A 27018-nucleotide genomic window follows, 5' to 3' on the forward strand; every position below is an offset into this window, starting at 1 on the left:
AAGCCGATCGCCTGCCGTTTTAAAAAAAATACTGGGGTTATGGCAGCTATCTGCTGCCATAACCCCAGTATTTAGCGTCAAAGGACCGACGTAAAACTGCGGCAGTCGCTAAGTGGTTAACGCATATGCTCAGAAACATGCTGCAGGGCAGCACCACACTTGGTACATTGAGCTACGAAAAAAAAAATGCCTACTTCAGGGCTCAACATTTTCTAAGTCCTGAGCTACTAGCCAGACCTTAAGAGTTACTCACCAGCAGTTGCCCCCACCAAACCTACCCTGCCTCTAATTCTTCCCCCTAAAAGTGCCCTCATAAATTATCTCAAGAAATTACACTGTTTAAATATTTTATGCAGAATTAAGTTACAAAAATAAATCTTAAGAACTTTAACAATATTACCAAAAAGCAGATTTCTTTGATCGGATTGTGATATATCAAATATAATTGGCTACTTTAGGCACTGTACACATAATTACTGCATTTTTAAGTAAATATGCGTCATGTACCGAGTGGGTGCGCTGTGTATTCCCAAGTTCTCCCTCAATAGAGACCTCACTCCCCTCCCCCGACCCCCCCCCCCCCCCCATTCCAGTACAGAGCTCTGTTTCTTACACATCCTCTGAAAGAGTGGGGCTGCTGCAAAAGAGCAGCTACAACTTACCCGCCCCTGCCAGCAGCCTGCGTTGTAAAGAGAGTTTCTGCAGTGGAGCTGGCAGGATTCTCTTCTCCTCCCGCTCCCCCCTCCTTGCAGGGCATATTTATGTAGCTGCACAGTGTGCACTTGGCCAGTGGCACGTGCCCCTCTCCCACATGTCTGAGCCGCCCTGACTGAACTTGCCCAATAAAGCCGTAACAATTGCCCTCAGCTTATTTCCACTCGCCTAATGCGAGCAGGTGAGTGGAAATTTTGATGGCTGGCCTACTTCCAGTTTTTGTATTGCCATGTGTTTTTAGTCTGTTCATTTTTATTGGGCTGATTAATGCAACGCAGTGCATGTCAACACATGCAACACACATTGTGGTATGAATAGTCACTTAATTTAAGTAGTAAAAGAAAAGGCTTAGTGGTCCATCGAGTCTACTCATTTATTTATTTTTTTTTTTTTTGTGTAACTATTTTTTGTCTTAGTATAGATCCATTTTGTCACAAGCATGTTTAAATCCACTTACTGTTGACTGACGCAGTACCTCTGCTGGATGGCTGTTCCAAACGGCAACTACCTTTTGATAAAATAATAGATTATTTCCTCCTGCTAGTGAAGTCATGTCCCTGTGTTCTTGATCTTTGCTTAATTTTTGAAAATCAAGCCCTCAACCCGATTTTACCCCCTTGATGTATTTTAAAGGTTTCAGTCACGTCCCCCCTTTCCCTTCTTTCCACCTGACTGTAAGTTCCTGAAGTCTCTCCTGAGACTGGACACTGTATTGTAAATGAGGTCTAACTAAAGATCTATATGGACTTCTTCCTATATTCTGTTCTTATCGCTTTTCCCACTTGCCTGGTTACACTGTGTTTGTTCATTTTGCAATAGTCTGGAGTACCCCCAAATCTTTTTTCCTCTATAGTGTATACACTGTATCCCCATGTTGTACTCTGTCAAGTAATTCTTTTTTTTCCTAGGTACGTTAATTTGCATTTAGAAACATTGGTCAAAGCAGCGCGAACTGCAGTTCAATTTTCCAACAATGCCAAATCACCACGCTTAAAGGACAAGTTCACTTTTTTAAAAAAAATAAATTTAATGCAATTTTTTTTTTTTTTTTTTTTTTTTTTTGCAGGAGCCTAGAAAGCATTGCACCAGCGATCGGCAGATCGCTGATGCCATGCATGTCTCCTGCACACTGTCTGTGTATCGGCTTACCCTTACATCCCTTTCCCTGACCGGAACACTCAAACTACCACAGTGCCGAGGTAGTTCATTGAGAACTGCAAGCTGACAGTCGCAAAAGAATGTTGGGGCATGTAGTTCAGACACACGGAGCTGTGTGTCTAAATGACACGGCCCACGCTGTATTCAAACTGTGGCAGCTAGTGTGGGTAATTTCTCCCCGTACGCTGCTGACACAGGGATTGGGGGGGGGGGGTGGTTGCAATGGGTGGCGGCTGCAGCACTGGCAACATGTCACATGTTCAACCCTAAAATCATGTGTAACCTGTTCCCAAAGGTGAACTTATCCTTTAATGTTAGAGACCCCTCCATGAATACTAACCTTATTGCACACCTTTGTATCAACAAAGACTCATGCATACCCAACAAACCCTTTATATCGCTTGCCTATAGAATGGAGTGGGACCTAATACAGAGCCTTTTGGTACACCACTAGTGACTACTCTGTTTTGAATAAGCCCCATTTACAACCACTATCTATCTATTCTTTAGCCAGCTACATAGCCACTGAAGGATCAAGTCCTAGCTTGTGCAACTTTATTAATTCATTATGTGAAACTGCATGAAATGCTTTGCTGAAATCAAAATATGCTATGTCCACAGCACCAAATTTCAATCAATTAGTCAAAATGTTCAATCAGATCAGTCTGACATGATCTGCCCTCAGTAAAGCCATGCTGCTTTGGGTTCCGCAAGTTGCGTATTTTACAGCACTTAACTTGACTACAACTGATGTTAAACTCCCTGGCCTGTAATTGCCATCTTCTACCTTGCTGCCCTTTTTGTGGGTAGGTACAATATTCGCGACCTGACAGTCATTGAGAACTTCTTCTAGAAGAGATTAATAAAAAAGATCTGTTAATGGTCAACAACTATACCTCAAAGTTCTCTTAGAACTCTGGGATGAATACCATCAGGGCCTATTGCTTTAACTGAGCCAGTTCCTCTGCTACCCCTGTCACCAGAAAACCTGAAAATAAACTCGTTACTAGAACAAAATGATCTCCCAACTTGTTTCACAAATAGTAGATTTTTTACTGAGCAGCTCAGCAGTACAGTACCTAGAACAGCCTACAGAGTCTAGTGTTAAAACCTCTCCGTATCAATTGCATACCAGGAAAGTCAAAATGTTAGAGCATAAGAGCCCTTTCACACTTGTGCGACCTAAAAGTCATGTGATGTTTGCTATGATTGTTGCAATATTTGAAACAATTTTGACTAAACTTGAAGCAATGTCTATGGACCTGAAAACACATCCAAGTCGGACCTAAGTAGTACAGAGACTACTTTAAAGTCGCACAGATATGAGCGGTACTTATTGAAAATCATTGAGTATGACTTGTCATGCGACTTTGCATTCCCAAGTGTGAAAGGGGCCCAATACATAATGCATTAAGGGGGAAATTGACATAGTAGTACCAACAAACAGAACAGTATCCATAAACACTCCAGTAACCTTGGTTCCACAACTATGGCATGGAGAACTTAGGACCACTTGGAAAGTCTACCTGAAGGATTCTTATCTTACAAAGTAGGGGTAGAAGAAGAGGTGTGGCTAATTGAGGAGGGAGCAGAGTAAAGCCAATACTACAGTAAGAGTGTCCGTCTATATGAGAAGGTGGAATAATGCAAGGAAAAGAGACGCAAATTCATCTCCGTGCTGAGGAGAAATATTACTGGAACCCCAAGAGTCTTATTTAAGCAGAATGAATCTTCTCAAACTTCTTAGGTTAGTTTCTACTGACATAAGTTTGTACATGGGCAAATCAGTATTGATAGCTGTATGCCAGGAAAACGCTCTAGGAAGGTTAGGAGACTTCCAATGCAGAAGAATTTCTCTGCACATAAAAAGTATTATAGTAAATGGGTTAATATATTTCCCCAATGTATATCGTCAAAAAATTTCCAAAGCAATACTTAGACATGAACCTTGTATACTACTTAACCCTCGTATTGGATCTCTATCAGAAACCGCCATTCAGTAGGGCTGGAGACAGTCAGGATCATACCATGTGAAGGATGCATGCCTCAGTCAACTGACGTGGGGATGGGGAACTCGTAAAGGGGTAGATAGTAGTCCCTATGCCTACTAAGATGTAGAAATGTATCTTTGGCCAAGTTCATATTAGTAGTTGTGTTAAATAGAATTAGTAGTACTGAGACCGTCATCCCAGTTTTGTCCTCCAGTTCTGGGAGGTCACTTTGCAATTTCTGATCTGTTCAAGTTATTTTAGAAGCATAGGCAAAGGGAAAGGTGGAGACAAAGGGATGATGAATGCTTCCCCCCCATCAGGCTGGAAGGGAGCAGTCTCCTAACTGGATCAGGGTCTAAACTAAGGTGTAGGAAATGTTATGCAAAATGCATGACGCAATTATTATCTAAATGAATATCCAAGACAGTAGCAGGTTTTGGGTGGGAAGGCCCATTAGCTGTCCACCAGATGCAATGTTTCAGGCACATCACCTTGCCTGAGACTCCCATGTCTGAGGATCTGGAATGCTTTCCAAATGAGGAAGGGTGGAATAAGCAGAGAGAAAGAAGGGGAGCGATGCTGCTCCTCTAGCTTTGCGCCAGATTGAAACCGTGATTGTCATCGGACATGTGAGGCCTGGGTGAGATTGAGGTCCTGACTAAATTATCAAGGGTTGCGTAGGAGCCAATAATGGGAGCTTCCAGGATCAAAGGTCGAGAGAACCATCAATGCACTGTTGCCAATTTTGCCACCGTGTAATTAATCTGAAAGTTTAGTAAGGACAGCCCACCCCTTGTCGGAGGTAGTTGTAATGTTGATGAGGCCAGATGAGGGGTCTTTCCTACCCATACAAAGGAAAGCTTGATTACTATTCAGTTTAGTAAACAAAAAGACTTTAAAGAGTGAAAGCTGAGTACAGTAAACCCCCCTCCATTGCGGGGGTTACGTTCCGGACCAAGCCGCGAAAAGTGAAAATCTGCGAAATAGAAAAACCCTATTAAAATGCATTGTAGGCATGTTTTTTTTTTTTTTTTTTTTTACGGTCACTGTACGTGTAAAAGCATTTTAAGGTCTTTAAACACACTTTTAAAACAATAGAAACTCATTTAAACACATAAAAGATACTGAGAGACAGAGCAAGAGCTGTGGAAAACACAAAAATATTTCATTTTTGATGATTTATATAGTAAAATAACATTAAAAAAAAAAAAAAAAAACTCCATATAACGGGACCGCAAAAACTGAAGCGCGATGGAGCGGGGGTTTACTGTATTACTATAAACTTGGGCAAGAAAACTATTTTAATGAATTTGACTCTACCAACCAGACTAAGTGTGAGAGACTTCCAGGAAGTGCATTTTTGGCAGAAGCGCAAGAGAAGGTAGATGAAGATTGTGAGTGGGATTCAGACCATCTCTTTTGTGCAGTGCCATATCAAAGACCTGCTAGCATCATGCTTAAACTAAAACCTTCAGCTTTGCACAAATTTTTTAACCAAACATTGCTATACAAAGTAGCTTTTTGCCTAACTAACAGGCCTATAGCTAAAATAAGCAACTGCCTTTGGAAGTGGAAGGTTTACTGTTGGGGATGGACCGGTAATGTGCCCAAATCCATCAATAAATATTATAATGCTCATTGACAGGATTTTGACAAACCCATCCGAAGGTAAGCCTCTTTTTCTTTGCTATGCATAAACTGTAAAAACAAACCTAAATAAATTATTTTTAACTGGCCAAGATGTTAAGTTATTTAAATATACAACTATAAAATCCCCCATTTGCATTACCATGGGTGGAAGATATGCTAATAGACTGCAGCGACAGTATGTGCATAGTTTGTGACTGTTTAGTTCTGCTCTCTTCTGGCAAATTACTTTCTTCCCTCCCCAGAGATCTGAATGTTGTCGCCCATAGACTGGCGCTTTATGATTATCTTCCAATTTTTTTTTTTCATTTGGCACTCATTTCTCTTGCTGGTTCCATGCCAGCCTGTCACTCAGCTGTCATGTTAAAATTCCTGTCTTTTGCTTTGCAGTTTGCTGATGGCTTGTTCTCCCTAAGTTTTTGTATGTGAATATGGAGTTATTTAAATATGTGGGTATAAATAATTACATAACTTTTGGAAACAAACATTGCTATACCCAAGCTGCCTGCTTTTTATTGAAATTGGCATTTCTTAAAAATGAATGTGAAAATTTTGGATATTTGCAGTTTTTTAAAGTATTACTAAACCCAGGACCCTGCGTTCACTATATTCGGTCTCCCACAGTACACATAACATGGAAATATAATTAATTTTAGTAAATCTAAACTGCTAAATATCTTTTTTTTAATAGCAGTACATGGCAGTCTTGTGAGTTCTATCAGTGTCCAGCCAAGCACTGGTTAAAGCTTGTAGGAGGAGTTTTCATTCGCCTCTGACTGTCCTATGAGGCTGCATGACCTCTGACCCTCTGCACTTTGTCTGGATTGTGCGAATCGCATGCATCCTCCCAAAAAACCCCAGAGTGCCTCCAGGGCTCCATTCTATCAGGAGATAGATTGGGGACAGTAAAAGAAGGGGAGGTGTGATGGTACTCGCCGTCACTGGGAGTGAAAGACAGATTCTTAATGGTTTGGATTGCTTTAAATGGGTTCTGTGTTTACACTTATGATAATTTGTATTGAACTTCAATGTCAGAGACAGGCTCTCACTATTGTCTGTGCACAATTTCCTATAGATGCACACAATTTCCATATTGGATTAGTTTAGAAAGATGTGTAAATTTTTTTTCTGTTTTTAAAAAAAATGAACCCCTTGGTGATGAGGCTTTGTTAGTACACGTTTGCTCAATGCCAGTGACTCTGAACCTCTTTAGCCAAAGTTGTATATGGCACACAGGGGTTTGCCTTGTGACCGATCCCCTTTACAGGAAGAACCAATCCCAACTGAACAGAAGTACTAAACCAGAAAGTGGAAGAGGAATTTTACCAACTAGCCTATATTTTAAAAATCTTTGTTTTTCAGAAAAAAACAAATGGTAAACCCTTTTTTTTGTGGTGTGGGTTTTTTTTATTTTTTTTTTTATTTCAAATTCCTTTTAGGTTTTATTTGTAACAATATAGTCTGTGACTTTTTTTTGTTGCCTCTAAGCAGCTCTGTTTAGAGATTTTAATTTTATTTATTTATTTATTTATTTTTTTTACAGGTGAAAACTTTGTCTCAGAATGGTTCTTTGCAAGGAGCAAATAAACTTCTAAAAAATGATACAGAAGAGATTCCAAAGAATAAAGAAGTCTTTGTTTCTGGGGTGAAAATTTTCTATGGATCACAGACTGGTACTGCTAAGGTGGGCTAGGCAAATAAAATGATGTGCTTTGCTTGTTTTTATTTTTCAACTTGTAAATGCAATAACCTAGATGGGCTCCTTCTTCCTTCTTTTTATTTATTTATTTATTTTTTATTATCCTTCCTCTGTGCCCCTATTAGGGAGATTCACTGTCTCGATTTTGAATTGTGTTCTAACTGTACCATCTCCCTTTATTTTGTAAAGCGCTGTGCAAACTGTTGGCGCTATATAAATCTTGTGTAATAACAATAATAGTACTCTATTGATGAATAGGAAAGAAAATCCCAAATTTCTCTTTCGTTCATTGACGGACACAGCTCCATATCATCTTTGATCCTTGGGTTATGCTGCTCTCCATAGGAGTAGGACTAGGTGGAAACAAAACTTGACTATGTGCCTAGGGCCGTCCTAGGGGGTATACTTCATGCTATAGGACTTAAATTTTTTTTTTCAGGAGTAAGGACCTGGTTCCCATCTGGTATCTGCGGTCCTGGCGGTTTTTTTTTTTCTTATAATATTTTCTGTTCCTGTAAGAACTACAATTAACTGCCGGACTGGGCGATGCACTGGATATCCTAGATCCTTACGGTTTTCCCAGTCTGGCCAGCGATCGGGACCCAACTATTAGCTCTGCGCTAGGTTGGCCGCGACATAGCCCCACTGGACGGGGGGGGCTGGCCGACAATTGACACAAGGACGCATAGCCCTGGTCACGATAATGGTCACAGCTAGAGTAGCAGCATACCTCTGGCCCCCAGCTCCCCCATTCTAAGATGGTGCGGTGGACTGTCAGTAGTGGTGCCCGCTCGGTTCCCATGTGTGGTGATTAGTGTGACTCTTTGGGTTCTGTGTCCTTCCCTCATGGTTCTCCCCCCCCCCCCTTACTAGTGGGGTCCCCCTGTACTGGTCGCCTTCACCTACCCCCTCTTTAATCCCCCCTCGGGGTGCACAGGCTCTTGTGTATGGGGTGTCATTGGGGGGGTTCTCACCGTTCCTTTTCGGTGTCAAGTCTGCTGGAGTTTCTACAACAAGGTGTAGGTAAACATTTGGCTCTGGGCACCATCAAGGGCCAGATTTCTGCCTTGCCAATTTTTTCCCAACGGCCGTTGGCTACAAATTCTTTCGGTCACACTTTCGTCCAGGGGGTTTGCCACTTGGCTCCTCTGGCAAGGTCTCTGGTACCTCCATGGCACTTCAATTTGGTATGGTCAGTTCGTCAATGACCGCTGTTTGAAAATTTTTGTGAACTTCCTCTGCTTACTCTGTCACAGAAGGTAGCTTTTTTTTTTTTTTTTTTTTTTTTTGTGGCTTTTACTTCTGCAAGCAGGGTGTCAGAACTGGCTGCGTTGTCCTGTCGGTCACCTTTACCTGGCTGTTCACAGGGACAAAGTGGTGGTCGTCTCGGGTTTCCACTTGAATGAAGTAGTTGTGTTGCCTTCCTTGTGCCCTAAGCTGGCACATCCTAAAGAAATTGCTTTGCATTCCCTGGCTGTGGTTCAGGCAGTCAGGGTCTACCTGGCAGCCACTTAAAAATCGGATTCTTTGTCCTAGGGGGATGGATCTTGTAAGGGGCAGGCCTCGTGTGCCTGATCCTTCTGGAAATGGTCGCAGCAGACGTTGGTGCAGGCCTATTCCATTAGGGATCAGGCTCCTCCTTTCCCCTGTTAAGGCGCATTCTACACAGACGCTTAGTGCCTTCCGGGCCTTCCGTCATCAGGCAGTTTGTAAGGTGGCCACATGGTTGTCTCTGCATACATTCACAAGGTTTTACAAGGTGGATGTACTCGCATCAGCGGATGCTGCGTTCGGCCGCAAAGTTTTGCAGGCTGCTATTGCAGAGGTTTCTGCCTCTTGAGGGTGTGTTCTTTCTGGTTGGTGAGCTCCCAGTTTTTCCTGGTTGAGCTCTTGGTTTACCTGGTTTATCGATGTTTAGCCCTTTTTGGGAATTGGGTGCATTGCTGTGTTTTTTTTTTTTTTTTTCCCCCACCCCTCATTTTGACACTGCTTTAGGATGTCTCAAGGGTCAAAGAAGATATGGAGCTGTGTCCGTCAATGAACGAAAGAACTGGATTTTTGTCTTGCCGTAAAATCCTTTTTCTCTGACGTTCAGTGAGACACGGCACCCACCCCTCCCACCCCTCTATTGAGTTGGTTTATGTATTCTTCTGACACTGCTTGTTACAAACTGAAGTCCTATAGCAGGAAGTGGGAAGTATACCCCCTAGGGCTGCCCTAGGGGCATAGTCAAGTTTTTTTATTTTGTTTACACCTAGTCCTACTCCTATGGAGATCAGCATAACCAAGGGTCAAAGAAGATATGATGCTGTGTCCGTCTATTGAACATAAGAGAAAAGGATTTTTACTGTAAGACAAAAATCCAGTTTTTAGGTTGGTGCCAAAAACAAGAATTATTCTGACTCCAGTTGTGATAGCGACTATTCCTTTGAGACCTTTTTATACCTGGCCTGACTACAGCAGACATTCACATTAGACCATCTTCTTCAAATGGTGGAAATGACCAATCATTTGAAATCCACAAATATCTTTATTGCATGCAGACTGCTGATGCAATATAAGATCCAGTAGATTTGTGTTAGAGGTGTTTTTGGCAGTCCAAAATGAGTATTGGCTTTCCCAGTCCCAATGTGTGCTTTGACGGGGAGGAAGAAGCAGCTCACACACAAGGAAAAGGAAATTGCATCCAATAGGGAAAGGAAAATTTAAATCAATAAATGGTTACAAGATGGCGGCATAACCAGCATAAGTTTAAAAAAAAAAAAAAAAAAAAAAAGCCATAAAATAGGAATGCTTTAAGAAATCAAAGTAGTACTAAATAGTTTATTTTTATTTTTTATCAATTAAATTGGAAAGCAAATGAACAGAAGAGAAATCCAAATCAAATCAATATTTAGTGTGACCACCCTTTTTTCCTTCAAAGTAGCATCAATTCTTCTACTCCTTGCGCACAGTTTTTTTTTTTGAAGGCACTCGGCAGGTAGGTTAATACAAACATGAATGTAGGTTGCTTTAAATCCTTATTCTGTACAGTGCATCCAAAAAGTAATTTTCAGCGCTTCACTTTTTTTGTTATGTTAATCTTATTCCAAAATGGATTCAAGTCATTGTTTTCCTCAAACCTCTACAAATACCCCATAATGACAACGTTAAAGAAGTTTGGTTGAAATCTTTGCAAATTTATTAACCACTTTCAGACCGGAGGATTTTCCCCCTTAATGGCCAGGCCCTATTTTGTAAATCGGGACTGTTACTTTAACGGATAATATGTGCGGTCGTGCGACGTTGTACCTAAATAAAATTGACGTCCTCCTCCCCCACAAATGGAGATTTATTTTGGTGGTATTTGAGCACCTGTGCGATATTATTTTTTTTATTATACTAGTAATGGCGGCGATCTGCTGTTACTGTAATGACGACACTGGCAGGGAAGGGGTAAAATTTGTTGTTGATCAAGGGGTTAAACGTAAGCCTAGGGGAGTGATTCTAACTGGGAGGGGGGGTTGGGCTTGTGAGATGAACACAGACATGCGACCCTATATAGCAGGATCACATGGTCTCTGTGATCATCCGAGGGAGAAGGACGGACAGCTGTTAACATCAGCCGACCGTCCTTCTGTCAGCAGGGATAGATCGAGAGTGTCAGGTGGCAATCGGAGCTGTCTGACACACGTGCCAGCTTACCCGCTGACGATCAGGTGCATCCTGTATCCACTGATAATCCTTGAGATTATTCAGACAGGAATAAGCGCAGACATTGTCGAAGAGTTCAGGCAAAGGACAACCGTGGTCAGATGGTTCGGGACAGCAAAAGAGTTTACTAGGAACAGGAAGCGGAAAGCTATAGGCCATAAGGCAAGGTCCCAGTGCAGCAGAGGTTTTTATATAGGCCATTTGGTGCCACTTGGTGTTGGGTGTGGACGGTGAACAGGAATTCTCTGTCCATAGGTTTGGCTAATGGGCTTTCTCTTGGCTAAAAACACTCTCCGTCTGCACACAACTATGCTTGGGCTTACTACTTCTTTCCTAACACCAAGGAATTGTCTGTGGACCTCAGAGACAGGAGTGTATCGATGCACAGGGGAAGGGTACAAAAACATTTCTGGATCATTGAAGGTCCCAATGAGCACAGTGGCTTCCATCATCAATTTAATGGAAGAAATTTGAAACCACCAGGACTCTTCCTAGAGTGGGCCACCCAACCAAACTAAGCAATCAGTGGAGAAGGGACATAGTCAGGGAGATGACCAAGAACCCAATGCTTACTCTGACAGAGCTCCAGCGTTTCTCTGTGGAAAGAGGAGAACCTTTCGGGAGCACAACCATCTCTGCAGCACTCCACCAATCAGGCATGTATTGTAGGGTGGCTAGACGGAAGCCACTCGGTAAAAGGCACATGACAGCCTGCCTGGAGTTTACCAAAAGGCACCTGAAGGACTCTGACCTTGAGAAACAAAATTCTCTGGTATAATGAAACAAAGATTGAACTCTTCGGTCTGCATGGAAATCGTCATGTCTGGAGGAAACCAGGCACTGCTCATCTAGCCAATACCATCCTAACAATGAAGCATGGTGGTGACAGCATCATGCTGTGGAGATGTTTTTCAGTAGCAGGAGCTGGGAGACGATGAATGCAGCAATGTACAGACATCCTTGATGAAAACCTGCTCCAGAGTGCTTTGGACCTCAGACTGGGGCGAAGGTTCATCTTCCAACAGGGTAACGACCCTAAGCACACAGCCAATATAACAAAGGACAACTCTGTGAATGGCCCAGACTTGAACCCGATTGAACATCTCTGGAGAGATCTGAAAATGGCTGTGCACCGACACTCCCTATCCAACCATTTGGAGCTTAAGAGGCCTTGCAAAGAAGAAACTGCCCAAAATTAGGTGTGCTATGCTTGACGCATCATACTCAAAGACTTTGAGGCTGTAATTGGTGCCAAATGTGCTTCAACAAAGTATTGAGTAAAGGCTGTAAGCACATGTGATTTTTGAGGAAAATAATGATTTTAATCCATTTTGGTATAAGGCTGTAACCTAAAATGTGGAAAAAATTAAGCGCTGTGAGTACTTTCCAGATGCACTGTAACCCCAGACAGACGGCATGATTCAGATCAGGGCTTTGTGGGAGCCAAACAATCACTTCCAGGACTCTTGACTCGTTTCACACTGCCATGACTTGTCAGCCTGACAAGTCGCGGTCCATTGACTGCTACAGGACCCGTTCTAATAGGAGCGACACAAGTCGCTTCGACTTAGAAAAAGGGTCCTGTACTACTTCGGGGCGACCTCGGAGCGACTTGCATGGACTTCAATTGTATGAAGTCCGTGCAAGTCGCACCGAAGTCGCAGTGCATGGGACTTCAGAAGTCGCCCCTGAAGTAGTACAGAGTCATGTCGCCATAGTGTGAACCGACTCTAAAAGTGAACCTAGTTTTTTCATCTCTTGGTAAACAATGTTACATTTGAAGGAAACCTCTTTCGAGAGGAAATTGTAAGATGTCTTGACTGTCTTCCTTCTGAAAATATGAGTATCATTTGTCTGGCTGGCTCACTGATCTTTAGGAGGAGTTAACCTGTAGAAGATGATGAGGTCCATGTATATGTAGATGAGGTTTAGGTCGCATGCAGATCACGGGTTCTGACTTTAATACCAAGTCACTGACGCAGAATCCAGTACGGAGCTAGTAAAGTCCTAAGATCTGCATAACTGATGTGAAAACTAGCATTTTCTGAAGGACCGAAATGGCATGCTACGCATTTCTTTAAAACAATAGGTTTCCTTAAATGCCATAAAATTTGTATTGTAAATTGGTTTGAGTCAAGATTTTAAGCAGTGCCTTTTGCATTTCCATTTATTTCTTTTAATGTTTTTTTAATAAAAATGTGAAAGCACAAAATAACCATAGAACATAATTTTGTGTTTAATTCAGGGATTTGCTCATGTTCTTGCTGAAGATATCGCGCCCTTGGGTTTGCCTGTTGAGATTATAAATATGAAAGACTATGATCCAGATGATAATTTGGTAGAGGAGGTGAGTGTTTTTAATATATAATGGCTCATTTTAATTCTGTCTTTCAGATGATCTCTAGTTTTTGTTGATCCTTTGTAAGGGCCTGTGTAGATGGAAAATGCACTGCATTTTCAGGGGCGCTCAGTTAGATTAGTTTCAGATACTTCTTCTGAGATCCCATGTGCACGCACACTAGCTTTGTAGTAAGTTGCAAGATGAGGGATGACCACAAGGAGTTGAGTGGTAAGAGACAATACTTAAACCTGTGGTAAAAAACTCATTACTACATAACTTACTGCTACAGGGATGAAGCTTTCAGCTGCAGGTCCCTGCAGCAGCACTCTGAAGTTGGGTCTGTTGACTCCTGTTTCTGGGCATGCTGGCATAGTTCTGTTTGCCTAGTTGTTGCCCACCCTTCTCATTTATTGCTTGGGGACTTTCCAGGGTCTGTAAATGCCTGGGTCTTGTACAGGGCACCCTCTATTCTATTCCTTGCTTACCCAGGACTGGCTGTTAAAAAAATTCAGGACTCATTGAGTGGTGCAGGTTTATAGGTGACCCATCCTCAAAAAGCTTTGTCAGTGTCCAATCACTATGAAAACTGAACCTGTCTTTTCTCCAAGGAGTGGAAATTTACAGGTACGTTATCCTGCTTCTTTTTCTTTTTTTCTTTTTTTCTTTCTTATATGTATTTATCTCAAGTCATTTGCATAATGTCTGCTATACTGTTTTATAATTTGGTTTTATAATTGTATAATTTATGCCTAACAGTATAAATTGAAGTGGTATAGGCTTACAAATTTAGATAAAATTGCTTGCTTGTAAATAAAACAAAAGGCTAAAAGACAGTATTCAGAGAGTGGTAATACATATGCAGAGAGGGTTTGAGTCGACGTGTGGGGAGCCTGTGTCTCAGTCCCAATATTGCATAGAAACAAACGAAATTGAGGGCCCAGGGGAGTTAATGAGATATGCAAGAATGGGTATAATCGCATACGTCTATTGTAAGACCTCTCTAAGGTACATAATATTACACACGATAAAGATGATCATCAACAATCAACTTTAAGCATTTCCATAATATAAATATGCAAGTCAATGTATCAATAGTCTGTGCTAGATGAGCCTCGACTCGTTTCGCAAAGACACAATTTGGCTTCATCAGGAGAAAGTACAGAAATCTAAAAGCAAAAATATCATAAGCATGAAGCAAAGACCCCAATACAAAAAAAAAAAAAAAAAAATGGGTGACAATATACCTTAAATTGTAGCAGTAGTCAACAAATACAGATCCTAAGGTCCACTTGACTGGACCCAACTGTATAGACATATCCATGTCCAGACTGTCAAAGAATGCGTTTAAGTGGAAGATCACTGAATTCCTCCCAAACGGGGGAAAAAAGGGAACAAATTTTGTGCTCTTCAGTCTCCCGGGGAGTTGGGGGGGGGGGGGGGGGGCAGGCAAGCGGAACACACAGGGAAGGAGACCCTCCAGGTGGCAAGGCCAAGAGATGACAAAAAAAGGCCTTATCTGATCTCCCCCTTGTAGGGGATTTGGAGCTTCCTTGGTTGACATAGTTGGGGGACTCACATGGAAGGAAGAGTACTCTTCTTCCACAGGTTGCCAAGGGCAAGGAGCCCCATCTTAGATGTGGGCCATTCTTTTCGGATCAGAGGTGTGTGTGTTTTTTTTTTTTTTTTTTTTTTTTCCGCGTCTCAAAACAAATGATCAAGCCACGAGCAGGCCCTTCCAGACATGTGGACAAGGCTGCCTTTGCATGAAGGGTCACCCTCACCAATATCTGGGGTGGGGGGGCATCTTCGCTGCTTTCCGGATCCATGGACCTCCATGGTATAGGACACATGGGTCTACAAAGTTATTTGGTCAGGCTATGAGATGAGTTCGGTCTTATCCTCCGAAAAGGTTCTTCCCTTCCAACAGGCACTTGTCCCCAGATCACTTACGGGTCTCTTTGGGGTAGTGCAAGACTTGTTTCTTCAAGGGGTGATTGATTGTTTCGATTTCGGAAACCTTTTCAGAGGTTTTTACTCAAACCTGTTTACAGTTCCCAGGAAGGAAGGCAAGGTACATTCAATTCTGGACCTCAAGGCTTCTGTTTGTTCAGTAGACGGTCATCCCTCCAAGCTTGCATGTGGGTTTTGGGCCTGATGGTGTCCACCCTCGAGGTGGTCTGTTAACACAGTGCCACACAAGATCTCTGCTAACTAGATTCTGGGGAAATGGGACAAGGATCCATGGTCTCTAGAGGTGGCTTTGTTCTCTTGCACTTCGACAGGGAAAATCCTTTCTCCCCCCCCCGTACAGGACGGTTGTCAACACGAATGCCAGTCTGTCCAGGTGGGGGAGGCATCCTCAGCACAGATGTGCTCAGGGGGTCTAGACTCTGGCAGAGTCCAGACTGACTAATGTTATGCAACTCTGTGATCAGCTTTTGTCTGGCTCATTGAAAAATTCGTTTTCAGAGGTTTTGGGTAAGAATTCATTTGGACAATGCTATGGTCGTGGTCTTGTCAATCACCAAACAAAGGGGCACAAGTTGTGTCCTGGTGGCTCAGTAAGTAGCCGGCATTCGAAGGTGGGCCCATGGATTCATTCTAGCCCCCTCATATTTCTGCCACGACTCCTGTGCAGGATCAAAGCAAAAGGGATTCCGTCCAGACTGACCTAGCCGGTCTTTGTATTCCTGTTTGCCTATGCTCCTTGGGGGCTTCCTCTCAGGGAGGATGGGCTGTCCCTGGACTGATCTTCCATCTTCCATTGCAGTCGCTGGCTTTGCAGCTTGGCTGTTGAACGCCAGGTGCTGAAGGAGGTTTATCTGAATTGGTGATTCCTTTGCTGTTGAAAGCTAGGAAATCTACTTCTAGGAAGATCTACTATCGTACGTGGAAGATGTACATTGCGTGGTGTGAGTCTCCTTGGGTTCATCCTCGCTCCTTCTCGGTGGATCGGATCTTAACCTTCCTTTAACGGGGGGTTGAACAGAAGTTGGCCTTGAGTACCGTCAAGGGCTAGGTATCGGCTTTGGTGGTCTCTTTCCAACGACCTTTGGCCTTACACTCCCTGGTGCGTACTCTTCTTCAGGGTTTCTGACATTTGGTTCCTTTAGTCCGGGCTCCGTTGCTGCCCCTGCTAAACATCCGAAGGAAATTGCCTTGTATGTCTTGGATGTAACTCGGGCAATTAGAATGGCAGCTGGCACCTGCGGAGTCTTTTATGAAGTCAGACTCTCTATTTGTGTACATGGGCGGACCTCACAAAGGGTTGTCTGCTTTTTCTGCGACCATTTCCAGATTAATCAGACAGCTGGTGGTTCAGGCCTTTTGCATTAGGTACACACTTTTACAAAACTTTTTTAGTACTGGTTCACACTACCGCGGCACGACTTCGGGGGCGACCTGTGAAGTCGTGTGCACTGCGACTTTGGCGCGACTTGCACAGACTTCATATAATGTCAATGCAAGTCGCCCCCGAAGTAGTACAGGAACTACTTTCTAAGTCGGAGCGACTTGAGTCGCTCCTATTAGAAAACGGTTCCCGTAGCACTGCATGGACCGCGACTTGTCAGGCTGACCAGTTGCCTGACAAGTCACGGTAGTGTGAATGGGCACTTGTAACGTGGATGTTTGTTGTGTGTGGTTTTTTTTTTTTTTTTGGCTGCAAGGTTTTGCTGGCTGCTGTTTTGAGGACCTGGTCCTATTTGAGGGTGTATTGTTTTTTTCAGGTGAGCTCCAGTTGTTTATGGTTGAGCTCCATGTTTCCTGGTTGGCTATGGTTAGCCTTGGTAATTTTTCTTCTGCTTTTTTCCCACCCTTCATGTTTTAACACTGCTTTGGGAGGTCTCTATGGTTAATAAGTATCAGAAGCTGTGTCTGTCAATGAACAAAAGCGAAAATGTGATTTTTGACTTAATATCCATTTCTCTGATATTCATTGACGGACACAGCACCCACCCCTCTGTGGAGTTGGCTTTCTTCTGACACTGCTTGTAACAAAACTTGAGTGCCTAATAGCGGAGTGTGGGTGTATACCCCCTGGGAATGCCCATAGTCGTCAAGCTTTTCCTGCCTAGCATCCTGCTCCAGTAGGGGGCAGTATAACCCAATTAAGAATCAGGAGCTGTGTCCGTCAATGAACATCAGAGAAGGAGAAATGGATTTTATGCTAAGTCAAGAATCTTTTTTTCCCCAGAAATTTGAGGAATGCTGTATGCAGGTAAGTTAAACGTTTGAAGTTCTATTTTTAAAGTGCTGATGCTGCCTAAATTTTTGGCCAAAGTATTTGGACTCCTCATATAACTGTATATTTGCAACTATTATATAATATATGCTCACTTTTTTTTAAAATTTTTTTTTTTCACGCATTCAGCATTTAATGCACATTACTTTGACACTTTAGACTGCATTTTTGATGAGATGGAACATGAAGTTCAGTGTCCTTTCAATCTGCTGACATGCTAAAATGTCATAAGCAGGATAACTTAGAAATGAAAAGCAAGTCGGCTATTGTCTTTCCCCTGCTGTCTGTTTCAGAACAAGTGACTGTCACTGAAGTTTTTAGGTATGTGGAGCAGAGTAATGATAACTGGGAGTAGTAATTGACATCTACTTATGAAAGCGTTTTAGCCACTTTGTTTTAGAAATGTATACCGTATATACTCTAGTATTAGCTGACCTGAATAGAAGCCGAGGCACCTAATTTTACAGAAAAAAAAATGGGAAAACTTATTGAGTTGAGTATAAGCCTAGGGTGGGAAATGCAGCAGCTACTGGACCCAACTAGACCACCATGAGACCCAAAACAGAGCTGCGTACATGGTACAGGAGATGCAGTGCTGCGAGCATGGTACAGGAGAAACATGTACGGGCTTTCCCAATTCGCAGTGCATGCGCACTGACCAGGGAAAAGGTAAGTGAGACTGTGACTCGAGTATAAACCGAGGGGCTTTTTCAGCATAAAAAAACAAGCTGAAAAAGTCGGCTTAAACTCTAGTATATACGGTAACTAAAATAAAAATACAATGCACTCATACCTCTTTTAAAAAGGCTTCTTATGGGCAGTGGTGGCTAATAGGGCTCATACATATTCTTAACAGGGCAAGTATTTCTGTACATAGCTGTTTTACTCCTTTTAATTCACTTCTCTGATGTTAAAACCAAATGCATCTTCACATCTACTAAAGGACACTCCCATCTTTTTGGATATCGAAACTTTATGGCAAAAGTAAGGCCAGGGCCATAGGTTTCAATTGATTAGTGTATACATGACAAAATTGGTGATTTTAGATAAAAATTTCCTGAGGAAAAAGAAAAAAAAAAACGTTGCATGTATAAATTGTAAATCTGCAGTAGACAAAAAACAACAAAATTAAACTGTGGATCAAGTGATAATTCAATGTTGCAGGAGTTAGACAATCGGTGGGTGGGTTCCTAACTTTTTCTTAAAATTATAAACCCTTAATGGATTGCCCAGTATATCCCAATACCCCCTTCTCCAGGCTGCTGAAATCTTCTTCATCATTTATCATCAAACATCACTATAATGTACCAATAGGACTTCAAAAAAATTATACAGTATCTAACAAAAGTGAGTACACCCCTCACATTTTTGTAAATATTTTATATCTTTATACGTGACAACACTGAAGAAATTAGACTTTGTAAAGTAGTGAGTGTACAGCTTGTAGAACAGTGTAAATTTGCTGTTCCTTCAAAATAACTCAACACACAGCCATTGTCTAAACTGCTGGCAACAAAAGGGAGTACACCCCCAAGTGAAAATGTCCAAATTGGGCCCAATTAGTCATTTTCCCTCCCCGGTGTTCTTTGACTCGTTAGTGTTACAAAGTCTCAGGTGTGATAAATTTGGTAAAAGAAAAGGAATTGGCAGCACTCCAGGTTGAGTCAAAATCCAGGTTTATTGACTGGACATCCAAATATGACAATCGTGACAAGGTAGACTCGTTTCACACACTGACTGTGTGCTTAATCATTACAAAGAAAAATGGATATAACATCTCAATATATACACACACAAAAATTCAATCATCAATTAAAAAACAGGTGATACAAATAAGGGGTAAACCATTTTCCTAATTACCGAGGACACTGATAGACCCATAAAACATCTATGTGAAACCAGTGAAAAATCAAATGTGAATGCTGTGACACAATTGTGTATGAAAAAATATATAAGTGCAAAAAAATCTGATAAAATCTAAATATGTATAAACTATATATGTGAAAATTAAATGTATTGTGATTGAAGATATGGATAAAATTACCATTGTTTAATATGTGTCAATTATAAAATGAGAATAAAAGCTCAAAAAAAATGCACAAAAAATATACAAAAATACAAGGAATAGTGAATATATATTGATATCTGTATAATCCGATTATGTAAATATAAAACTATGAAATAGTTTGTTATTAAATTTAAATGTTTTTTGTCAAATATATAAATCTATTCGTGCATATTAGTTGTATGGGTCAGAAGAAAATCGATCGTATGACATACACAGACCAAACGATATATGTACAATAAAAACAATTTTGAACAATATCGTTTTTAAAACAAAATAAACACATATGATCCTGTGTGTATATATGCATCAACCGGTCACCCATAAAAACAATTACAATCATATCGGGGTGACCGGAGAGAGATATATAGTTCGAGGAGATCAAGACTACATACATCAGATTATAACATTAGATACTGAACAAGATAGAGGATCCATACATGGTAAGATCTAATTGTAGAGAATCCATGATTGGAAGGATATATGGAGGGATAGGGGATCCATACATGGTAAGATCTAATTGTAAAGAATCCATAATTGGAAGGATAAGGGATCCACACATGGTAAGATCTGATTGTAGAGAATCCATAATTGGAAGGATATATGGAGGAATATAGGCCTGGAAGATGAACAACTACACAGAGTATATTTGATATTATGCAGGATGATGGCCAAACATTTAAGCTCATTATATAAATAGAATATAAAGTATATGTAATAATATAAACTCTGCAGTGTTGGCCATATCATGCTATAACTCTTAGGGACGGACGTCGAGATCTAGTCAGAGTTCAAAGGATCCGAGGGACAAAGCTAAATACACCAGACTACAACACTAGATATCGTGCAAGACAGGGGGTCCATACATGGTAAGATCCAACTGCGCAGAATCCGCACATAAAATGACATAAATATGGGAGATAATTAACTATGCAAATTATCGTTAATATTATGTAGGATGATGGCCCAACCTCTAAGCTCATTATATAAATAAAATGTAAAGTGAAAGTAATATAATATGAACTCTTTAGTGTTGGCCACGTCATGCTATGAACTCCCAGGAATGGATATCGAGATCCAGCCAGAATTCAAGGGATCTGAGGAACAAAGGATCAGTTACTCAAAAGATCCAGAGATCCTGGCCCCCAATTGTGAAAAAACATGCGGCTATGTATATGGGCAATTCCTGTTGTAATTGAATGTGGAAATGCAACAAGTTTGGAGGCAATTATGTATCTGGATTTGTTACCCGATGTCAACATCCAATCCCAAGCAATGTGTGAAATAAATCATATAGTATACAGTATATTTATTGTTGTATCGTATCAACACTATTAGCAGATTGACATGGGAACTGTAACAACACTGGAGATGAATTCTCCAATGTGTTACATTGGACGGACACTGGATATGGAGGATTCCAATCATAAATGGTTTAAATCCATTTTATGCGAAGGAGAAAAATACCCTCAATATTTGTGAATATCCATATGAACCATTTTCTATATAACATACCGGACACACATACGTAGTCTGCGAATAGGGCCAGAAATTATATATAATATCATGAAGATATATGTTTCCACAAGACCTAATGGATGTTGTATCTACAAATAAGGAAATTATGGTTTGGCCCGACCCATTGTGCCATGTGTGCAGATCCAAATGAATCATGTCAATGATCGCCGACATCTCCTGATGTATGAACAAAAGAGATTATAATGGTAAATCATCGGTTTATTGTACATAAGGATACAGAATACTGACTTCCTAGATATAGGTCGCTATGGATCATTATCTTTTGGATATGCACACATGTAGCTGATGTTTGGAGATGTAAGAAGGCACCTATTCATAAAAATGGGTTACATCCCATTCAAAGTTCATGCCTTGTGGCAACCTAGTTCGCAAGTGGAAGATCCAAAAGACCTCTCTCTTGCATAGAAGCCGAAATATGTCACCCCCCGTGGTGGTGTTTTAATTTTTTCAATAACTTGTATGTTCATAGCTGTGGTGTCTCCATTGTGGCACAAGTTAAAGTGTTTGGCTACATTCGTTTTTGATTTTTTATTGACTCTATATAGGTGTTCATTGAAGCGATCTCGTAGTCGCCTAATCGTTCTACCCACATATTGTACAAGGCAGATTTTACATGTTAACAAATATATGACATAGTTGGTTTTACAGTTAAAGAATTCACTTATGTTATATCGTTTGCCTGTACATGTGGAGACAAATTGGTCTCTCCTGAGTATGTGGCTACAACATGGGCATCCAGTACTGCCACATCTATAGTTCCCTTTAAAATGTAGCCAAGTAGGGGTTTTTTGAGTATTTCTACGAAAAAAACTAGGGGAGAGTGATTGGCCAAGGGTAGGGGCACGTCTTGGGACTACATTAATGCCTCCCTTAAGTAATTTTGCACAGGTTTCATCGGTACCTAACATAGGGAGGTGTCGATTAATAATGTCCCGAATTTCTCTAAATTCAGAACTGTATGGGGTAGAAAAGGTGTTTGGTTTGGTGCATGCTCCTGCTGTGTGATCTTTTTAACCCTATAAGATCTGATCTATTTTTGTTTTTCGCTATATTCCAAGCCCTATTGATCATCCACTTTGGGTAGCCTCTGTCTAAAAACCTATGAAAAAGGGAGGAGGCTTCTCTGTCAAAGTCGGCATCATTTTTACATATCCGTCTAACACGTATAAATTGTCCAACCGGAATGCCTTTTATCGTGTGGACCCCCTGTCTTGCACGATATCTAGTGTTGTAGTCTGGTGTATTTAGCTTTGTCCCTCGGATCCTTTGAACTCTGACTAGATCTCGACGTCCGTCCCTAAGTTATAGCATGATATGGCCAACACTGCAGAGTTTATATTATTACATATACTTTATATTCTATTTATATAATGAGCTTAAATGTTTGGCCATCATCCTGCATAATATCAAATATACTCTGTGTAGTTGTTCATCTTCCAGGCCTATATTCCTCCATATATCCTTCCAATTATGGATTCTCTACAATCAGATCTTACCATGTATGGATCCCCTATCCCTCCATATATCCTTCCAATCATGGATTCTCTACAATTAGATCTTACCATGTATGGATCCTCTATCTTGTTCAGTATCTGTTATAATCTGATGTATGTAGTCTTGATCTCCTCGAACTATATATCTCTCTCCGGTCACCCCGATATGATTGTAATTGTTTGTTTTTATGGGTGACCGGTTGATGCATATATACACAGGATCATATGTGTTTATTTTGTTTTAAAAAACGATATTGTTCAAAATTGTTTTTATTGTACATATATCGTTTGGTCTGTGTATGTCATACGATCGATTTTCTTCTGACCCATACAACTAATATGCACGAATAGATTTATATATTTGACAAAAAACATTTCTAAAATTTAATAACAAACTATTTCATAGTTTTATATTTACATAATCGGATTATACAGATATCAATATATATTCACTATTCCTTGCATTTTTGTATATTTTTTGTGCATTTTTTTTGAGCTTTTATTCTCATTTTATAATTGACACATATTATTAAACAATGGTAATTTTATCCATATCTTTAATCACAATACATTTAATTTTCACATATAGTTTATACATATTTAGATTTTATCAGATTTTTTTGCACTTATATATTTTTTCATACACAATTGTGTCACATAGATGTTTTATGGGTCTATCAGTGTCCTCGGTAATTAGGAAAATGGTTTACCCCTTATTTGTATCACCTGTTTTTTTAATTGATGATTGAATTTTTGTGTGTGTATATATTGAGATGTTATATCCATTTTTCTTTGTAATGATTAAGCACACAGTCAGTGTGTGAAACGCGTCTACCTTGTCACGATTGTCATATTTGGATGTCCAGTCAATAAACCTGGATTTTGACTCAACCTGGAGTGCTGCCAATTCCTTTTTTCTTTTATCAAGTTTTCACGGAGGCGAGCCGGGGCATGCACCTGTGTGAGTCATCAGGCAATTACACCACCTTGAGCAGTGACTCCGTGTTTGTTCAATTGATAAATTTGGTATCATCGCTCTCTTATGCCCCGTACACACGTGCAGATTATCTGCAGACTTTTGTCTGCAGACTTACCTTTTCTATGTAGTGCAAGGGCCTGCCGGATTGCATACAAATTGAAAGTGTTTAGGTTTGACCTCATATTGTATGGTTTTGGTAAGTCTGCAGACAAAAGTCTGCAGATAATCTGCACGTGTGTATGGGGCATTACTGGTCACTGGAAGTTCAACATGGCACCTCATGGCAAAGAACGGAGGATCTGAAGGGAAAAAAAAACAAATAAAAATATATAGATATGGACTTGATGTGTTGGGAAAGGAAAAAATGCCACATCGTTTTATGGAAAAGAAAATGATCAACCTACAGAGGGCTGAATTTAAAGATCCTTTCAAAATAAAGTGAAAATGATGCAGCAGGCTGGTCCATTTTGCTGAAATTTCATTCCAGCAACTCAAAATGGTATTCAGTAGTTTGTTTGGCCCCACGTGCTGGTATGAATGTCTGACAATGTTGGGGCATGCTTTTAAGTCGACTGATGGTGTCTTGGGCTATTTCCTCCCAGATCTGGACCAGGTCATCGCTGAGCTCCTGAACAGACTTTGGTGCAACCTGGCGGTGTCGGATGGACTGAAACCTAATGTCCCAGACGTGTTCTGTTGGATTTAGGTCAGGCAAGTGTAGGGGCCATTCAATGGTATAAATCCCTTATGAACTGGCTAGATACCCTTGCCACTTGAAGCCGGGCATTGCCATGCACCAGGAGGACCCAGGACCCACTGAACCAGAGTAGGGTACAACAATGGGTCCAAGGATTTTATCCCGATACCTAATGGCAGTCAGGGGGCCATTGTCACCTGTGGAGGTCTGTGCATCCCTCCATGGTTTCACCTCCCCAGATCTTCACTGGCCCACCACCAAAACCGGTCATGCTGAAAGATGTTACAGGCAGCATAATGTTCTCCATGGCTTTTCCAGACCCTTTCACGTCTGTCACATGTGCTCAGGATGAACTTGCTCTCATCTGTGAAAAGCACAGGGCGCAAGTGGCGCACCTGCCAATTCTGGTGTTCAATGGCAAATGCGAGTTTAGCTCCATGGTGCCAGGCAGTGAGAACAGGGCCTGCTAGAGGACGTCTGGTCCTCAGGCCACCCATGAAGTCTGTTTCTGATTGTTTGGTAAGAGACTTTCACACCAGTGGCCTGCTGGAGGTAATTTTGTAGGGCTCTGGCAGTGCTGCTCCTGTTCCTCATTGCACAAAGGAGTAGACACTGGTCCTGCCGATTTGGATAAGGACATTTTATGGCCCTGTCCAACTCTCCTAGAGTAACTGCCTGGCTCCTGGAATCTCCTCTATTCTCTTGAGAATGTGCTGAGAGACGCCGCAATTCTTATGGCAATGACCTGTATTAATGTGCCATCCTGGAGGACTTGGTCTGCCTGTGCAATATCTATAGGGCCCACTTATCCCCTCATATTACCAGTAGTGACACTGACCATAACTAAATGCTAAACTAGTGAAAAAAAACGTCAAGAGAAGTAGGAGAAAAAAATGGTCAATGGCCTCCACCTGTAAAACGATTCCTATTTTGGAGTTTGTCTAATTGTTGCCTATCTAGTGCACCTGTTAATCAGTTTCAGCTGCTTTGGTGTTAATTAAATTACCAACCCCCTCTGCTAATAAACTGACCAGATCAATATCACAAGAGTTTAATTGACTTGATGCTTTACTCTGATTTAAAAAGTGTTCCTTGAATTTTTTTGAGCACTTTGTATGTATAATGTGTGTGTGTGTGTGTGTGTGTGTGTGTGTGTGTGTGTGTGTGTGTGTGTGTGTGTTTTTATTTTTATTTTTTTTTACAGTTGACCACTTTTCAACTGCCCCGAGGCAAATTGATTAAGTTTTTTTTTTTTTTTTTTTTTTTTTGCTTTTTTAATTTTTTAAGAAGTTTCCCAAACTGCCAGCAGTGCTAGTAAATGTAATGGCAAATTGGCAGTAACATTGTTTATGGCCTAAGGTGACTTTGTCACTATAGAAGGCCTCTCCATCCGTGATTAAATATGGTAATTGTGGATGGTCTCTACTCCAGCAATCCTCCCCTTTCCATTTTTTTTTTTTCAGGTAATGGGCTTTAATGGTTTGTGACCTCCTGATATGTTCTTTTGGGCTTAAAACATCCAGGATTATGAATTGAAAAAATACAATATCTTTACATATGTGGTAATGTATAGCAACCATTCAGACTGCAGATTTATACAGTCTGCTCAGTTAAGTGATGTGTGAAATGGTTGTCCTTGATTACTGCTCTTTGCTCATGTGTTTTGTCCTTTTGCTTTTATTTAAAGGGGTTGTGAAGGTTTAAGGTTTCTTACCTTCATGCATTCTATCCATGAAGGTAAAAAACATTTATGCAGCGGCTCCCCCCCCAGCCTCCCCTAATCCTCACCTGAGCTCCCTGTCTATCCAGCAATGTGCAGAAGAGCTGAGATTCTCCCCAGTCTCGTCATTTCTCATTGACTGAGACAGCAGCGGGAGCCATTGGGCTCCTACTACTCTTAATCACAGCCAGTGAGCAGAAAGCGGGGTGGGGCCGAGCCACAGGTTTGTGTCGTAAGCGGCTTGCTATTGGGGGCTGCTTTGTACAAAATCACTGCACATAGTAGTTGAGTATAACCAGGGCTGGCCCAAGACATTGTGCTGCCTTGGTCCAAGAATGAAATGCTGCCCCCCCCCCCCAAAAAAAAAAAATTACGCCCAACAAAAGGCCCCCACATTCATTATTTTATATAAATATAACCTTTTAGAAAGAAAATATTACATATACTGTTCTTCCATGCCTCACCACTGGACCCGCCACCAAACACCCATTTGTTCTCAGTCCTCCTGTCACTCCGCTGTCTGCCGTGCCCACCACCTAGATCTAGCCTGCCCTGCTTGAGATGGAGTGCGCTGATGTCTGAGGTCATTGCGCCACGATTACATGAGACGTTCACCGGAGGAGACGCTCTGCCTCATATTTATCAGTTTGCAATACGGGCGACAGGAAAAGATGGGGAAATGCCGCCAGGAACGCGCCTCAAACTGACACAAGTGCTGGAAAAAATATCTTGCGATTCAATTTGCCGCCCTTCTCAAAGTGCTACCTGGGTCCAATAGACCCAGCGGGACCGATGCTAGGGCCAGCCCTGAGTTTTTTGACATGTTTGTTTAAAAAAAAAAAAAAAAAATGGTGTCACTGTAATCATGATAGTTTACCTGCCTTACATTGAAATTCATGTGCAGATTTACAGAATAAAAACAGCAGAGTTGGACCACAAACATAGTATTGGATAATTGGCTTGCATGCTGGCATGAGCAAGCATGCGTGATTGCAATCCTATACTTTTGTCCAGTGCTTATAGTGTGGTCCTAGTTTCC

General features: G+C 41.2%; 1 protein-coding gene across 1 annotated transcript in view; it reads left to right on the plus strand.

The window, feature by feature from the left end:
* The window catches only part of LOC309547200 (S-adenosyl-L-methionine-dependent tRNA 4-demethylwyosine synthase TYW1-like), a 287271-nt gene that overhangs the window by 24592 nt on the left and 235661 nt on the right, over positions 1–27018 (plus strand). The window contains exons 3-4 of the mRNA XM_082246996.1: positions 7054–7194; positions 13148–13249. Coding sequence (XP_082103122.1) covers positions 7054–7194; positions 13148–13249 — 243 coding nt within the window. The remainder of the gene's footprint in view (positions 1–7053; positions 7195–13147; positions 13250–27018) is intronic.

This window comes from Pelophylax lessonae, assembly GCF_965119305.1.
Source record: "Pelophylax lessonae genome assembly, chromosome: 2".
In the NCBI taxonomy this organism is placed as follows: domain Eukaryota; kingdom Metazoa; phylum Chordata; class Amphibia; order Anura; family Ranidae; genus Pelophylax; species Pelophylax lessonae.